This window comes from Haliaeetus leucocephalus, unplaced genomic scaffold (assembly GCF_000737465.1).
Source record: "Haliaeetus leucocephalus isolate CR32 unplaced genomic scaffold, Haliaeetus_leucocephalus-4.0 Scaffold240, whole genome shotgun sequence".
Classification (NCBI taxonomy): Eukaryota; Metazoa; Chordata; class Aves; order Accipitriformes; family Accipitridae; genus Haliaeetus; species Haliaeetus leucocephalus.
Window position 1 is genome coordinate 1,937,475 of NW_010972676.1, and position 18,405 is coordinate 1,955,879.

The window sequence follows — 18,405 nt, forward strand, 5'->3', positions numbered from 1 at the left end:
GGGGGGGGGGCACCCGGGGGGAATCACTGCTCGGGAACTAACTGGGCATCGGTCGGCGCATGGTGAGCAATTACAAGGTCCCAGAAAAGTAGGCTTTGTTACAGTGCTTGAACTGTGTATGACTTTGTATGTATATTACTTTATATGTAAATCAGTGGGGGAAAAAAAACCCTCTGTTAAGCAGCAATTGTTTATAAGCTTTAATGCAGTAGTAAATAAAATATGAGAAAATGATAAAAACCTAAATATGAGAGATTTTTCCATGCTATTGGAAATCCTAGTTGTTTTCCAGATTCACAGTGGGTTTTATGGGTAACCCTATAACTGCTTTAAACCCCACTTCTTACCCTCCTTACCGCACAGATGGGTAGCTGTGTGAATTAGTCTGAGCGTCTCTGAAGTGACTCCAGTATTTTCTTAGTTAGCACAGTCATTTGACCAGAGAATCTTGCTCAGAACACTCGATATTTCTGTGAAAAAATACTGAGTATCAGCCAGCACAGCTATCTGATTAATTCAAATACCAGAGATAGAGCATTACATATATACTAATGCCTTTCTGCACCATCATGGTATGCTGCCTGATAGTACCACTGAGCCTTTTTTGAACTTGTATTGATGAGAACAAAAACTGAAACGGCGGTTTGCAGGGGGTGGGGGGTTGTTGCTTCCTCTTTTTCGAGGAAAGCTTCCTGAAGTCATTAGTGAAAGGATATTAATTTTAGGAAATGCACACTTTGTTGCAAAGGATCCTGCAGCGAAACAGGCTTGATTTCTTTTTCCAAGGCTCTCCTGTGGATGCTGTAGTATCTCAGCAGGGAAGCGCTCTGTCTGAAAAGAAAAGCTCATAAAATGCACTTCTGAGATGTTAACAGGCAAAGATGCCTTTGTTCAGACTGTTGTAAAATACTACCTCTATTTGGCCTGTTGTTGCAAACAAAGTGACTTTCCACTAGATGGCCCTCCACATCAAACATTAAATACGTTTCCATGTAAACATGGAAACAATTTCTTGGCTTTGAATTTCACTTCAAGCTTTGTCAACAAACTTTCTATCCCATGATTCACATAGGCCAAACTCAAGTCTTCACCAGTCCTGAAACTGGGCAGCCCTATTCCTGTAACCCAATACCTACATTAAAATACCTTGTCTCTTTTTACTGTAAAACCTGTAGTCAGAACATGTGTGCTTAAAATCCTGCCTTCTTGTATATAGGAGCTATGTAAGTGGCTGTTAAGTGTTCTTTTTATCCATGTATAACAAATTGAGATCTGGGACTTAAGGTTGTGAGGTTGTCATGCATGTTCATGAACAAAACAGAAAGCAATGGTATTACAGCCATGTCATTTGTCTTGTTGCACCTGTTCTGCTTAAAATTTTTACATCTGGCATGGTTTCCTAAGGGGAAAAAACCCACAGAACTAAACTTTCAGAGGATGTAAACTGACATTATTCTATTAACATTTAAAGAATTGCGTTAATCTCAGCTTGGACTTTGGTTGAGGAATTTTGAGAGATCCCTTCTGATTATTCTGCCTATGACAAGCCAACAGGAGGCCATTTTTGGAGGTCTCTTCCTTGGAGTGTGGCAGAGCATGATTCCTTGTATTTGTTCCTCCAGGTCACTGCTCTTTGTCCAAATTACACCTTCCTGTGCTTCTTGCATTTTGCTGATGCTGCCTAGTGTTAAATTGCTGGATGCTTGACACAAGTCTCATCTTCCTGCCATGAGCTCCATGTAGGTAAACTCCTTTCACACACAGCTCTTTCCAGTGCTAGTTATTCCCAGAGAACGACTCACACACCATTAGTGGTACACAACCACTCCAGAGCTTTATAAGTGAGCCTGATGCTGGATGTGTAGAAGAGACTCTGTCTAATTGTGCTGGTGTGCAGCTGCTTACAAAGGGAGTTTCACCAAGCAGCTGACCAGGAGTTATGCGAAATGGGTCCCTGGTGCTAACTTTATGCTTTGTGCACAAATGGCAACTCACAGCACCTGCAGGAACCACACAACAATTTAAGAGATGGAAACAAGCCTGAGGAAGAGACTGAGGGTAAGGTGTTGCTGAGACTGGATGTGTTTTAGGTTGGGGTAAGGAAGGTGTTGGAGTCTGCAATAAAAGGATAGGATAGAAGAATTTTGTGTACTGCCTCAGTATAGCCCATTGCAGAGCTGGGTGCTATTGCTGTCCTCTCAGCTGCTGCTGCTAATAATGGTATGCCACCTAAGCAGGTTTGGAAATGTCTGTACTAAAATGAAAAAAAAAAAGTCTTCCTTCTCATTTTGTGAAGTGTCCCATGGACTTTGGGTCTTAAACTGCTGCAAAATATGAAATAGGCTCAGGACAATTTGAAGTAATGAGTTGCTTGGCAGGAAAAGCGCAACCAATGGCGTGGGGTACTAACAACTGATGCTGGTTATAAGTAAATTAGAACTGTCACTAATAAGGTACATGTAAGGGGGCATTCATCGAGCAATGCACAGAGTTAAAAAGTTGAAATTAAGTGATCATGACCATCAAAAACAAGATAAGAAAACATACCTTAAAGTGTGCTTTTGTGAGTAGACAAGAACTGGTGCATTCGCTGGGAAGGAAATGCAGCAGGTTAACAAGAATGCGACTGAATATTGCTGTGGGCCCTGGTGAGTGCTCTTTGTTCCGCTGTGCTGCCTTCAAGGGGCTGGAATCAGTTTTCTTTGCTGAGAAGGGTGGGGTTGCTAAATGGTATTATGATAACATAATGAGAAATCAGAGCAGCTAAGTCTTGACAAGGCATCCAGCTCGAGTTAATTAAAATAGAGAAGTCATACCATGGTGCCAAGGGAAATAGTAAAAGCACAGATGGGGAGATTTGATTGCTTACTGAGGATTAGTGTGGTTAGTGCAGAGGTCTTAAAAGGACAAAGGGACAATCTGGACAACCTCAAGGCTGGAACCAGAAGCTGAGGAGAGATGTGGGCATGTGAATTGCAGAAAAAACAATTTTAAAGGTCACTACTAGTATGACTTTATGAAGGAAAAGCAAGATTTAGGGTTAACCCTACTTTTTGGTAATTATGGGAGTTGAGTCTGGGAAAAAGGGTTCCTTTACACAGTCATGGCTCATCATAATAAATGTAATTATGCTCATAATGTAGTAGAGCCAAGCCTAGGCCAGATCTGTTTAACAAAACAGATGGTTATCCTGAGCCAAACCGTTCCCAGCCCAAGCCAGGCTGGCCCATCCTTTTCAATGTTACAAGGCAGATGTGGTTCAAAGTGCACCTCAACATGCCAGATGAGTCTTGGAGGTGCCAGTCACAACTCTGCTGGGGTCTGGTAGTACAAACCTGGCTGCTCTGACCTGGAGGGGGAAAAAATGCATGCAGCACAGGATGAGGCGTTAGTGGCTTTTCTGTGCTGCTCACAGCAGCCATAATCCCCTAACATCCAGTCCCCACAAAAGATCATCATGCAGAAATGTAAGTGGATCACATGAGGTGTTTTCCATGCTCTGTTTGGCCTAAGAGCCCAGAGCACACTGAATTAGACGGCCATAATCTCTCTTCCTCTGCACATCCTCTCGTATTGGGCTTAATTCCTGCATGGATTCAGAGGAATGGTACATAGGCTTATTGCATTTGTTGCTGTCTTCACTGGGACTGCATGGAGTCACAGGTGACTTGGGCTGATCAGCTCCTAGGACAGGATTGTACAGAAAAGCCCTTCCCTCCACCCCCCCAAGAAAAAACATCCAACCAAGTGAAAGCTCAGGGCAGGTATGATATTTCCCAGAGAAGAGGAAAGGGATTGTCTGGAGGGAGAGGAAGGAAATTACAGAGCAGATGAAAATGGAGAAAACTTTTCAGATAAGGAGGGGTCCTTAGAAAAATAAGTAAGGTGCGTGAGTGTAGGAACATGTTTCTTCCCACTTTTCAGCAGACTAGATGCTGCCTAACCTCTGATTGGCTCTCTGTCAGATTAGAGGTCTTCTGGTGCCTAAACAAAGAACACAAGCTGCTTGTTCCTAAGGCTACTATATTAACTGAAAACAAAACCAGTAAATTACTTAGTGATTCAGAGCAGCTTTTGTTGGCCCTCTTGCTGGAAATCAGTCCTGATTATGCATAAATTATCAGAAAAGCTGGTCATTTATAGCATGCTAAAACCAGAAGAGACAATATGAAGAGTGGGTAGGAGATGACCCTCCTCCAGTTCATTTACAAAACCAAGTATCTTTTTATAATTCTGTATCCCTGCAGACACCCTGTGAGGCTCCAAGGTCCCTATCTTGAGTCTGACAAAGAGGGAGTTAACCCACTGCAAGCTGTTCTCTGACAGGTTGAAAGGCTTTGCTTGGTGGGAGGACGGTCCCCAAGCTGGTGTTTATTGACAGCTAATCATGGGACAGACCTTTCTCTATTTTGGGAACAGGAAGGGTGGGCCTGGGAATCTTGCCAGTAAACAGCTAGGGCTGTAGCCTCAAGGGCCCTTACTTTCCTCTGGTCTATGCTTACATGCTGTTTTTCTCACTTCAGGGCTGAGGTCACTGCTGCTGTAACGTTTTTAGCAAAATGTCAAGGTGAGACGCTTGCTCTGAAACCGAGTGTAGACCATGTGGCAGGCGGCTCCTATGTCAGCCCAAGTGGACAGCAGGAGTTCAAGAACATTTGGTTTATGTTAAAAGCCTGTACTACTGGTGGTGCAGATTTGAGGCTATGGGAGCTGACGACTCAGCTTCTCAGGCTGCCAACAGCAGAAACAGCCTTAGATGCATGTTTGCTTTGACTAAAAATGGGGCTCGGTGATGCATATCAGAAACTGCCTCACAGAAGGTGCTGACAGGAGCTGAAGTGATTTACAAATAGTGTAGGAGACTTTCAGGACAGATAGCTGGGGATGAAAAGTGGTATTGTGCATTTCATTTTTGCCATCACTTCAATCTCCAATAGCAGGCAGGAGAGAGAAATAAGTAGAGAGACAGTCTCAGCTCAGAAACTGATCTGGAAGAAATTGGCACGATACTTAGCAGGAAATGAAGACACAAGTGGCAGGGGTTGAGGTGGTGTCCTGGGGGACGGCACACATAATTCCACAGCTGCTGTGCTAGAGCTGTAGCTGGCACTGATGTAACAGCGCAGGTATTCACTGATGAATACAGCTCGGGCAAGATTCAAAAACTAGAGAATATTGTGGGCTTCCCAGGGAAGCCAAGTGTTTGAAAGGGGAAGGAGTCATGGAGCAGCTAGTAATGAGGTGACCACCAGAACATCTGATGGTGGTAGCGCTACCAGGAATGGCCGCTGCACAGGGGTGTGTGCCCCTGAACTGCCTCAGCATCACTGGGGGATTTCAGTGAGAGACTGGTGCAGTTCTGACCTGGTTCAACTCACAGCTTGTTAAAATGGCTCATTAAAATGGGTTTCTAATTAATTTAAGCTTTCTTCCTGTATATATTGTCTTGCAGCTTTTGTGATCTATAGCAGTTTTGTGCATCTTAATATTCCTCTTAGTTGCTATCAGTTGTGCTGGGCTGGCACTGAAATGTTTTCTTTGGAGCAAGAAAGTGCTGCTTCGTGAGAGGAAAAGCAGCTCAATTAAAAGGACCTAGGAATTCCCAAGAAAATTCTGAAAATGGGTTAGAAAAATTGTTTGTTTTTCTAGTCACCCCCAGTAGCTGTAAATATAATGAACTCTTACAGGATGGGCATTTGCCTGTGGATAGCTGAGCTATATCTGAGCTATCTGAAGGCAGTTTGGAGCTGGCTACCACGCTAGTAGGTAGCAATGCTTACAAAAGCATAGAGAGACTGAAAAGGGAGTGTGGTATGTTGGTCCTGAGCCAACACTCAGGAGATGAAATTCTAATTTCTGGCTCTGCCACTGCTTTTCAGTATGATTTGTGCTAAATTGCTGAAAATGCATCTGGCCCCAGTTCTTCATCAGGTACCATTGTACCTTTGTTCACAGAGCCTTGGTTGGCTCTAGGTGCTGCTGAGGACAATAGCAAGAGAAAACAGGACATATCTTCTCTGGAGCTCCTCGTGTGCATCCTTTAATGAGCTGGAACTTGGACAGGAGAAGACAGAAACAAATAATTAAACTAGAAATAAAATTGACTCTATTTAGTGAAGATCTCAGCTTGTTGGCTGCCTTCAGCAGCATTCTCTGTGTGCCTTGATCTCCCCCTGTCATGAGCTGTAACTCTGCCAGTTTGGTGAGAAGTTCTGGGTGTATCGGGGGGTGATGTGCCCTCTGCCTTGTGCTTGTGGAGGTCACCAGGAGAGTGAGGCTGATGTGGGCTTGCATAACCCAAACACTGGTAGTTTTGTCTAAAAAAAAAAAACTCTCTCTTTTCTTTACAAGTTCAGAACATTTGTGTTCCAACATTTGTGTTCCTTCTCCCTCCCTAACATTGCCTTCCTGCCATGAAGTCTGAATCTCCCATGTGAGAGGACAGGGTATTGCTATGGAAATGAGTGGGAGCAGTACAAAGCCACTGTTATGAGGACAAGGCAGAGCGAGGCCTCATGTGGAGAAAATCTAATTTTTAAGCACCTGTGCTGGATAAGTAACAAAGGAGCTGCTGGGAAGGGACAACAGAGCTTGTGAATGGCACTGTGTATGCGACCCACGGCATATCCCCTGCTTGGCTAATAAGAGATTGTGACTCTTACACAGCATATGCTGGCAGTTAATCTCTCTGCCATATGGCGGCTGTGCCTGGCACCTGCTTCATCAGTGTGAGATAAGGTCAGTGTCTCCCTGGGGGCAGAAGTATTTCAGAGAATCATTGTTGCTTCAGTGTCTTTGCCACCTGGGAGCCACTGCCGTTCCTAGGTACAGCACTGGGAACTGGGAAGGAGCATCTTAATTTTGGCAGTGAGGCTCCTTCCTCCCCAGGATGGTGCTGTGCCTTGTGCTAGTCCGTGCCATATACAGATTGTATCCATTCTTTCACAGTCTGTCATCAAAACGCATGACTAGGAAGAAAGAACATGTCTTTTCCTTCATACTGCATTTTTCCTCTCTTTTCTGTTTCTACTCCACTCCTAGTGTATTTCCTTCAATCTTGATTCCTATATTGTCTTTATCCCCCAGCTTGTACAGTGCAGACAAATGCTTCCCAGCTGTCAGGAACTGTCACAGCATACAGCTGTGGCTGGGGTTCTCCTGTCTGCTGCATCACCATTAAAGCCCCTGCCTATATATGCCAACCTGTCTCTTCTACCCTTTTTTCCTTCCATCTCTCTTGCACTTTACACTCTTCAGCCATCTGTCTCCTTTCTCATCAAATCATCCTTCAAGGAAATACCATGCTAAATTCCTCCTGTACTGCCTGACTTTTTACATGAGACAAAACATGTTAAGACAGGGACATAGCCAGGTAACTTCTGCTTTTGCCTGCATGCAGCAGTGCTTCCTAGGTAATGTTGGAGATCATTCCTGGTGAGACAGGACAGAGACATAAAATTTTTTGGTGCCAGCCACAACCACAAAGACAGACAGTCTGAGATCAGAGGATCTCTTAGGAGGTTGGTGGATGCATGTATCTCCCTCATTTGAGAAGCTTTCTCTCAGGAGAAGGAGCTTTCTCCCCGACTTGAAGTAGGAGTTGAGGAGCCACGAATTCAGATGTGTATTTCTAGTTCTGCTCATGACTCTGATATTGAATATGGGTTTAATCTCTTCTGATAGCTCTAAATCCTCAGATAAGAGTGATAAGTTATTGTTCTTTACCTAAAGGCCTTAGATTTCCGCAGGTAACTCCTTTTAGCGCCAATGTTGTATAGTGTTTGAAATTTTTGAAAGGTTCCTCCTTGCAAATTAAACTGCTTTAGGAAAGAAGGCTGATATTTTAAAAATAGGCCTTATTTAGTCGGCTGTTTCTCCTGGTTCACAAATGCATTGCTATGAAAAGTAGGTAGGCAGGAGAGATCATTAAATCTAAGAAACACTCTAGGATGGCTTCTCTTGGTGTCCTGTGAATCCATCCATAAATGACCATGTAAACTAGCAGTTGTTTGCTATAATCCCTGGTCATATCTGCAGTTGGTCACATGAAAACATGTCACTGGATGAATCATGTAGGTCCTTTCAGCATGAAAGACACACTGTAGCAGAGAAGGAAAACCTGTCTTGCTTTGCCTTGCCAGGCTCAGGAAATAAAAATGGGTGAGTTCTGCTAGCTGCAGCTCACAGCAGTCAGGGCCAAGCAGTGACCTGCAGGAAAGTAGGTTGTGTCTGGGACTCACAGACACTTTTTTTTTTCCTCAGGTTGTATTACTTCTCTAAACTTTTGTTGAAATATTTGTCAAATATTCCAAAATTCTGTTCTTCTGACATCCAGCTTAATTCTCAATATTGCACCTGCAAGACAGATTTGGTACAAAATTTACCTTGGCTTTGTGATCACCATGGCCTGATGGTATTTGGAATTAGAAGAAATGATTCAGGGATTTAATGCTGAGTCCTCCTGCCTCTCTCTCAATGTCCTCTCTTTTGTTTGGGAGCCTCATCAAAATGTCTTCAATCCAGCACTTTCTAATCCCTGTTTTCTTTTGTTTCAGGTTTCATTTGACCTTTAAAAACATTGTAATCTGAGCTTAGTTTTCACACCCGTTTCCTTACTTCCTTAACTTTAATAATTGCTATGCCTGATTTGTGAACTTTGTACAAGAGCAATGCATATATTTCACCTATAGCAAATAACAAGTAAGGAGCTGAACAATAGTTGTGGAGCCAAGTGGAGATAGATAGCTGAGGCATGGAGACTAGGACAATAAGACTAGGACAGTCAAGCTGTACCTCTCCCCTGCAGGCCCTGACCATGAAGAGGCTTGCAGAAAAGTTTAGAGGGAATCTTAAAGGTTTAGAAAAAAGTTGTCTTTTAATTGACTATCTATTTAAAGGAGAAGAATAAGGGAAAGCTCAACCAGAAAAACAGTACAGTTAAACTGTTCTGATTACTTGTTTTTTTCAGTGATAGCAGCTCATTTCCCCAGAGTGACAATATGGATACAGGCAGGAAATAATTGCAGCTGGTTCTCTGCCCTGCTGGGAGGAGCTGGCCTGCTCATGGGCACTTGGCTCTTTACAGCTGGGAGACCTTTACCAGCAAGTGAGATGCCTTCTGGACCTAGATAAGCCTGGAAGGGGGGCATTCTTGGAAGGAAGTTAAAGAAACCGTACTAGCACATGAAGCCTCCTGAGCTCAAGGCTCTGTTACTAAACATGGCTGGAAATATCCCCATGAAACAACATTCCAGTGAAAATGTTGATTTGTTGGACCCAACTGTCTCATCCTAAACAATTCTGTTCAAGCTGCTGTGGTGGACTCTGAGGTGGTCTTTCTACACTGCTCTCCCTGGGCTCCAGGCCAGGCAGATTGGTCTCTGGGGCAGACCCAAAGCACAGTATAATTTTCTAGGCTAGGACCTGGTGAGTGATGCTGGAACACACAGTCAAAGACTCTATGCTCATACTGAGACAGTGATGTGATGGCACCCAGGGAACCTCAGAGGTGAATGTGAGCGTGCAATTTAGTCACATACTTCCTCTGGGTATCCCCTCCTAACACAGTCTCTTGGGATGAAGGGCTGGGGAAATCTTAGCATTATTCTGGTTGGCTTCCCTTTCTTGTATGGTGCTTCCCTGTCATGGCAGCAGTGTGCTTGTTGACTTGTTGAATCAGTTAGACTAAACACTTTGTGAAATAGGAAGCTTCCCTATGTGTGTACACAGTTAAGTCCATACCAGCTGCTGTAAGACAGTAATATTTCTGACCTTTTCTGTTCAACTTGACAATGCCTGTTTATAGTCAGTAACGGAATATAATGTAGTACAGTCTTTGCTGGATTTACAGTGTTCAGTATGGCTAAATGCATACTTTCTTAGATCTTCCAAACTCAACAGATAAGGTAACTAAGTTTTCAGTGGGATGTTGATTGAAGCAGAAATTAGTAAGGTATTTAACAGTGTCTGATTCAGTTTGACAATCAATACAGACTGTATTGAGCCAGAATAAGAGCCAGAAGAGAGGCTGCTAATACTGTAGGTCTGAATCAGCAAGATATGTAAAAAGTGCATCCACCTAACATAAATTTATCAGAGAGCATTTTAAAAAATCAATAACTAGGCCATTAAGGCCAGGTTTACAGGAAATTGCAGGAGAATCATTCAAGTTGGCACCACAAAATATTGAACACTGAGACACAATGGCAAGGAGCTGTCAAAGTTCAGTGTCTTCAGGAGTGGTCTTCAGAGCTGTGAGCCCCTTGCAAATGGTCCAGATTTGGAAATGCCTCCTAAGCTCAAGAAAATGAAAGGCGACAACAAGCAGATATTCTCCACAGCCACCTATTCTGGGTGTATATCAGTGTGCCAAGACACCAACCATTTAAATTTTTAAATCTAGCAGAACTATACTGAACAGTTATAAGCCCCTGTGGAAATCTGACTTGTCCAGGTCTGATGGGGTTAAATCTGTCTTCCAGTTATTTGCTATTTTCCATTTTTGTAAAACTAAAGCCTGCCTGCGTTCTGAAGACTTTTACAGTAGCACACTTAAAGCTGAACAAGCTGATGCCATAGGACTTACTCTGCCATCTGTAGGCTGTAGCAGATGAATAGTTGAGCACAGGATAAGCAAGGCTGTGAACTTGTGATGTCTCAGGGGCTTTGTGGTACTCTTTGCATGTGGGCTAAATGAGAGAGTCATAAACTACTTTGCATTTGTCATGAGGATCTCATCTGACAGTGAACCTGCAGTCAGCTACTGTGGAATAATTAGCAAGTTTATACCTTTGCTTACCTTTCACATTATTTACCTTACATTATTCATATTTACACTTTCATGGCTGTGGAAATGGATTTTTAAAAGGTGCTTCAGTGGATGGTTGCTAGAGTTAGCACTTTTGCTTTGTACCTTTCAGTAGTGATGATGTGTTTGTTACCCTCCCAGATGTAGCTGGGACTTCTAGCTCTTTTATCCAAGAGAAAGGAATAGATCTGCTATAAGGATGTTGTTTTCAGGCATCAGGAGAAAAATAATTAGACTGAAAAAATAGGAACTATTTGTTAATTGAACAATTATATATAAACAACAAGCCCTTGAGATATATATTTGCAGAACTACAGTGCTGTATAACATCACTCTGTGAAATACTTGGCTGCATTAGACACTCCTATAAATGCCAGCAGATTATTGTATATTGTATTTGCATTTATTTTTCTGTCAGCCAAAAGTGTGCAGCTGAGATGACAATGAACTATTTTGTTTGTTCGCATTTAATCCTAACCAGCTGGTGGAAATACAGTTGTGATTTTATATGGAAATGAGAGAATCTGTCCATTAATAGGACATCCTTGCAATGCCATGAGCTGGGAGGCAAGAAACACTTCCACCATTAACAGAGGTCTAAAACTGTAGTTGGAAGTGATTTGCACACACCTGAGTTCTCATTGCTTCCCTTCCATTTTGCAATAATAGTATAATTCAACAGTTTGGGTGTTTGAGTGCTACTGTCTACTTAAGGTATTAACTGTGTTGTGACTCATTGATAGATGCAGGGTGTGATCCTGAAGCCAAATGTATAATTGCATCAATATTGTTCACACACTTTTCAGTGGATGCAGGATTGAGTGAGCAAAAATAACCACCTTCTGTTTTGCCTACCCAGACACCATAGCAACTGAAATTCTGTGCTTAAAATTATCATTGGTTTTTCTTGCTATCCCTGTATTCCATATGGTGCAGCCTGTCAAACTGTCTTAACATACTGTTCATGGATGCCAGCTATCAGTGTGTAAGGAAATGAAATGTGCAGAAGATTTGATGACTGATGCTGAGTTTCATAAGCTGTCTGCTTTGTTACTTGGCATGCCCTGAGACCGCACATCCATGGCACAGCACGACTTTCTGTGAGGTGAGGCTATGTGCTGTCTCCCGTGGATGTAAGCGTGCTGCATTGCTATAGGCTGGTAGTGCTGGAGTAATAATACAATAGTGCCATGTTAAGTAAGGAGCCACGTTCCCTCTGCTCTTGTAGTGTCAGTAGTAGAATCCATATTACTTGAGAGGAACAGGAAATCATACTTGAAACAGTAGTTAAAGATCTGACCATGCTGGTGAATGTGGGAGGTCCTGGTAGACTTGTCAGGACTGCCAAAAAGGTTGTCTGAACTTAGACATTTTTATTTTTAGGCATCTAAATAAATAATATAACTTCAAAACAGCTGAGCAGCCAGCAAATTTCATTGACTACTTATTTTGTCTATTATATCAGACCTTTGGCTTGTGCACACATTATTTTTCAAATACTGGGAGTAATCCTTTGATATTTACCATTACTCAAAAAGCTTCAGTATACCCCTGCACCAGCAGTGAGAAGAGCAACTAGAACTGGGAGCTGACAAAGCTACATATTCTGAAGATCTGATCTTTGCTACTTATGCCCTGTGTAAACAGCAAAGTACTGTGATGTCGTAGTAGCGCTGCGCTGCTTTGTGCGGTGTCCACAGGGCTAAGCAACTGCAGGAGGCATAGACCATGAAATGAAATAGTGCTGCTATGCCCACTTTGCATCACACAAGATGATGAACAATGGCATCAGTACAGTGTTTTTGATTAAAACTAAAGCTTTATTAGCCAGCGTTAATCCTATTAAAAAAAATTAGCTTTTCTTCTGATCAGACCATGACTGGAAGAACTTGAAGAGTTCCTTCTCGCAGTCCAGATTCTTCACAATTCTCTCATTGCGCCCCCAGCTCTGATACTGAGATCTGATAGTAAAAGCAGCAGCAGCGTGCTGGCCAGCAAGCTAGAATAGGTCTCCAAATGGACATTGGAAATGCCAAGTCTGCTGTAGGGTATGTTGGTATGTTATAGTATATGTCACTCATCCCAGACAATTCACAGATTGACTGTAAGTCTGCAATAGATGAGAATTCAGTATTTGTATATCATGCATTAAAAAAGGCAGGGGAAGGCTTATCATCTGTAAATAACATTATTTGATTCATGAAGCAAAAATGTTTGTGATCTATAAATAAGATAATTTCATTCACTAGAGCCATTGTGATACACGATTGAGAGCCTTTTTTATTGATCACTTCAAATCAATTGTGTTACTGCATACAAATTGGTACAAAACATCACCCAATCACATTTATGACTCTCCTACATTAGTACATGTGGAATAGTTATTCTGTATCATCGCATATTTGTTTAATCAAGCTAATATTTCATCTGCCTCATTGGAGTGATAATGTGATGAGAACACTCAAACTATTGAAAATGATCAACCTGTTCATTTCTGATGAAAGAGCTAGCTGAGGGCTTTAGACTTTTTTTTTAAAGCACACAAAGATTTGTTCTATTTTCTAAACATTAGTTTTTGGAGAAAGAAAAGAAAATCTCCACTTTAGGCAAAAACATCTTTTGGCACCACAGAATTCACTTACAAGTTTCAACTTTCTGTTCTTGAGAAGAGCTGGTAGAATTGGCTACAGAAGTCACTTTGCTTCCATGGGCTTTTTGCATCCTCTGCTTCATTTGCCTTTCTAAGGACTCAGTGTAGAAGATTTTGCTTTCTCCAAGTCAGACAATCATCCCAAAATCCTGAGGAAATGGACTTCTCTGGCTGTGCTTTAGTGAAGAAAGAAAATGCAACTGAATACCGCCACAGGGAAACAGAGTTCAACAGTTCCTCAAATTTGGATGATGCTTCTTTGTACTATTTGCTGGAGGAATGGGCTCTCAACCCATCAGGCACAAACATGAAGATGTTTTTAATCCCTCCAGTTGTTGGCCTCGTGGCAGGTGTCCTCATCATTCCTGCCATCTTGTTTGTGATCTTCTCTACGTTTAGCATCCGTCAGGAAACAAGGTACCTGCTGCTGGGAAATGCTCTGCTTTCTGATCTGATATACCTGTTGTTCTACACGCTGTCAGCTGCTCTCAATGCAGCACATGTACATCTCCCGAAGGAAGCTTGTGTCCTCCTATTATTTTTGCTGGCAGTGGCTTACTGTGGAGGATTGTTCACAGCTGCTGCAATAGTCTTGGACACATACATAGCTATTTTGTTTCCTTTGCGCTACATTGCTATTTTGCCTCCTTCACGAACTAAAAAAATTATTGTATTACTATGGATGTGTTCTGGGGCTTTCCCTGGAATTTTCTTCTTGGTGCTATCAAGCACTCACAGCTTTGTACCCTGTGTTCTGGAAATGTGCTCGGTTCCAGTAATACTAATATTAACTCTGAATGGGACTGATGCTGTGAAACTCTGTTTCTGGCTTTCTACCACAGTTATCTTTCTCTGCATGTCTCTAATATTTTGTTGCTATGCTATTTTGTATTTTAAAACCAAACAATCGGGTATATGGGAAAGCATCTGCTCCAGAGCCAGTGTAACATTTTTAATGCACAACACTGTGTTATTTTTTTACTTCTTTCCGCTCTTGGCCCTTTTTGTAGAATCGTTCTTGTGCATTAATGTTGTCATCAGACTGCAGACAGGAATCTGGGTCTCCCTGACAGTCTGCAATGTCCTGATGATTCTGCCTAAAGTTTTGTTCCCTTTTCTGTATGGGCTTCGATACAGAGAGATCTCAGCATCTCTCAAATCCATTGTCAGAAGGAAGCATCTTCGCCTGGTGTCACCTGCTCCATCACCATCCTGAGCCAATGCAGAGCACAGCCACAGCAGAGGAGTTGTCCTTACCTTGTTAGCATGCAAGCCTGATGGAAATCACTCAGCTTCTGAAGAAGTGATCTGAAGAAGAACTCTGTCTCCTGGGTGCCTGAAGGCCGCAGATCTTTCATCACATCACAGCTGAGAATACAGCAAACGCTACCCTGGATGAAGTTCTAAGCTTCATTCTGATGCGGGAAGGCAGTATCTTTTGGAGGACATATTGAATCAAGATCATTTTCATCCACCTGTGGCAGATGCCCTTCTGGAAAATAGAAAATTAAAAATCGATGGTGCAAAGCAAAGGGGGTAACCACAGGTCTCTTGACAGCATCACCGACAGCAGAGAGGATCCTTAACCAAACGTGCTGTGAACAGAACAGCTATTTCTTTCACTCACAGTGTATTCGTGCAAGGTTGGGAGCCAATATGTCCTATTCTTTAAAACATACACTGAGAGGGGCCTCCGGAAACTGCTGTACTCAGTGAAATGCTGTGCTTCACCTTGCGCAGTGTGCTAGCGTATTAGCTGCCTTACAGATTCTGTCTGCCAATCTGCAAAACACTGAATTTTTATAAAATCTCAGTCTGATGGGAAGTCATCTTTGATCAGTGTCTGTTGGGCAGCCTGGCACATGACGCTGTCAGGGCATAACACAGATGGATGGGCTGCTCGGTGAGGGAAAACGAGCTGGGGGCAGTGGGTGGCAGTACCTCCCTGCAGGGTTCAGTCCCGCTGTGCCTGTGCTGGGTGAGGTGAGCGGGTGGGTGACTGTGGGGAGTCTAGGTCAGCCTAGAGCCCTGATTGCCTGCTGGGTCCGTACTGATGTGACCAGGCCAAGACTGAGCCCAGCAGCTAGGGCAGCAGGGCAGGAGCAGCAAGGTGTGAGGCTGGGCACCAGTGTACCTATGGCATAGCTCAGACATGACCCGGGGAGAAAGACTAAGCATAAACACTGCTTCTGAGTCCCTGATGAGGCATCTCCCAGTTCTGGCTCACAAAAATCTTCTCTAGCAGCCTGATCGCAGGTTACAGCTGCACCGTATCGGAGCTGGTGTTGGGTACCTGCCACCAAACCCCTAGGAAGGTCAGGAGGAGAGGCTGCAGAGCCTGTTGATATACTCAGGGCCAAGAAAGATGGTATCTTGTAAGAGCCTTTAAGGTTTTCCAGATCAGCCACCTACCTATAGAAGATAAGTAAAACATATTTCTGATCTTTAAAGAACGCAAAATTTCATTAGACATAAACTTCAGTGTGAGAAAATTAAATTGCAGTGCCATTCCTTGGACTTGAGAAAAGAGCTTTGGTATTTCTAAAGATAATATTTTTAGAATTTGTTACTTTTTATACAAAAATACATTGGACTTAAAAGAAAAAGGCATTAGAAAATGGCCCTTGATTTCACTCTGTGCAGTATTTTCCTTGTGTGCAGAATCTCTCCACCTTCTGTTTGCTTAAAGCAATACACAGAAAGTGCTGAATGTGGCTTTTGGGTATTTCACCCTCATCTGAAGAATTCCACTAAGTGTGAGCCAGGAGGAGATCGGTGCCTGGTTGCACAAGATGGTTTTTGGCAGTGAATCCTGTTTGAGAGGTTCCTGCTGATCTCTTTCTCTGCTCATTCCCAGACTGCTTGTTACTCTCCTCACATTGCAGTGTCTGCTCTCTCCAGCTTGCTGATACAACTGCTTCTGGGGTTTCAGGTTAAAAATATCCCTCCAAAGAGAAGTGGTGGTGTTTTCATTTGAACCGAGATCATCCCAGCAATCTGGTTTATAGGATGTTCTGCGAACAGCTGTGTCAGCACAATTGAGGGGGGTAACAAATTCCAGTTCAGATCTGGGAATGAGCAAGGACATAACAGAGGCTTTGCCGCTAAGGGACACTTCTTGTGTAAGAGCATCTCTAACGTAAAGTTGTTGCAAGTGAATAAACTGTAATATTGCATATTTTCTTTAACCATGGTTTTGTGCTTCACCTATTTTGACCCAAAGGAGCATTAAATTCCTGAGTAATTGCTTTGTTTTCCAGAAAAAAACCCAACATTTCTTCTCAATAGTCTTCAATAAAAAAATTAGGACCTAGAAGTTGCTTTTTACTGGCTGCTTTCATTTTTCTTCAAGATGAATGTACCATAGACATCCATCACACAAGCTATGTTTTTATAAAGACTTTATACTCATCCTATAACAGGGCTCTTCCATAACACTAGGAAAGATGGGGAAAATGTCTGTATACTAGATCAGGTGCTTTCTGCTAAATCCCTTTAGCATGCAATATGATCAAGAATGGAAGAGGTACCCATAACTCCCCAGGCCGTTTGTATCCTGGGCCAAATCTTTATGCCAATGCCCATTGACAAAGATGCTGGTAACTTACAGGTTGTTTTGTCCATGCAAGGTTCTTTCAAGCTTTATCACCTGAAGTTTACCTATATTGTAAATTTGCATGCTAAGTACTAAAGATAACTGTGTAAATAGTATAAAGTAAGGTAGTTCTATACACAGCCATAGGTGACTTTGGGTAGCTGCAGGTTAATAGTACTTGATCTTCCTGCTAACTTCTGTCAATTATGAAGTTAATCTCCAGGACAGATTTGGGTAGAATTATATTGCCAATTCTGTAACTCTTTCTTACATACACATCCCCTGGATATATTTAGAGACAACTAGAAGTTTGGTAACATAAAGAAGGACACTGAAAGATGGAGGAAGTAAATTGGTGATCGTGGCAAGTTTATCTATGAAATCTGTATATAGTGATATCATAAGGACCAGGCAAACAAAACACTACTTTGTCGAAGTAACCTGCTAAGAAAGATGAATAAAATAATCTTATTCATGTCCTGGAAATTGTTCCCTAAAATGGGTGTTTGCCTAGAAAAGATTTTAGTTGAACTGAGATTAGTTACGTTGAATGGAATTCTAAACGGTCATCTGCACTGTGAGTTGATGATATTTTATTAATCCACTTTAAGGTGGTTTAACATTAGATAGGTCAGCTTTGCTTAAGTGACTGCTTGTAGACAACTTCTTCACATGGAATATTACGGTGCTGTTTGGTACAAAAGCAGTATGTTACAGCATGTGTAGAAGAAACACACCATACACTTGAACCACTGGCCTTTGGGGATTTCCCCAGTCTATCTGAATAGGACCAAAGGAGTCACCAGGGCAACATCACAAGCACTAGGTACCTATAATTCTTTTCATAAATATATTGAGTTTTGTCTTAAAGATTGTTAGGCTTCTTCATTTGCCAGAACCTTATGGCTGTAGTGATTAGCAACCTTGTAAGGATATCTCCACATAAGCTCTGGAAAATCAAACTGAGACTTTACCAGAGCCCATGTATCGACCTCTCCCAGGTTGCATAAGTGAACTTCTTGGATGTCACTGTGCCTGCCTAGCATTTTAATTTAAAGTGAAATGGAGAGCAGTTGACTTTAACATGTGATTTGGCAGCTGGGGGCAGTAATCCTTTAATGAATTGCAATAGCATGAATCACTAAAGGTATTCTAATTTTTAGCCTAAATATATTGCTGGTCAGTTTTCCCCCTCTTTTCTTGTGCCAACATTGTCACTTCGCTTACCACTGCTCTCTTCCCTCTCAGTTGGATTTACAGTGCAGTTGACTGCTGTCTGTAACCTGCAGACTGAAGGGAGTCAGACCTGCATTCCAGGGGTTGGGTCTGTGCCATACAGCACTGGAGAAATAA

General features: G+C 42.4%; 1 protein-coding gene across 1 annotated transcript; it reads left to right on the top strand.

Annotated features, from left to right (window-relative positions):
- Nucleotides 1-5,904: 5,904 nt before the first annotated feature.
- Nucleotides 5,905-14,673, top strand: GPR148 (G protein-coupled receptor 148). Its single transcript, XM_010568224.1, has 2 exons — nt 5,905-5,931; nt 13,684-14,673. Exons 1-2 carry the CDS (start codon nt 5,905-5,907, stop codon nt 14,671-14,673), a joined length of 1,017 nt encoding a protein of 338 aa, XP_010566526.1.
- The last annotated feature ends 3,732 nt before the right edge of the window (nt 14,674-18,405 follow it).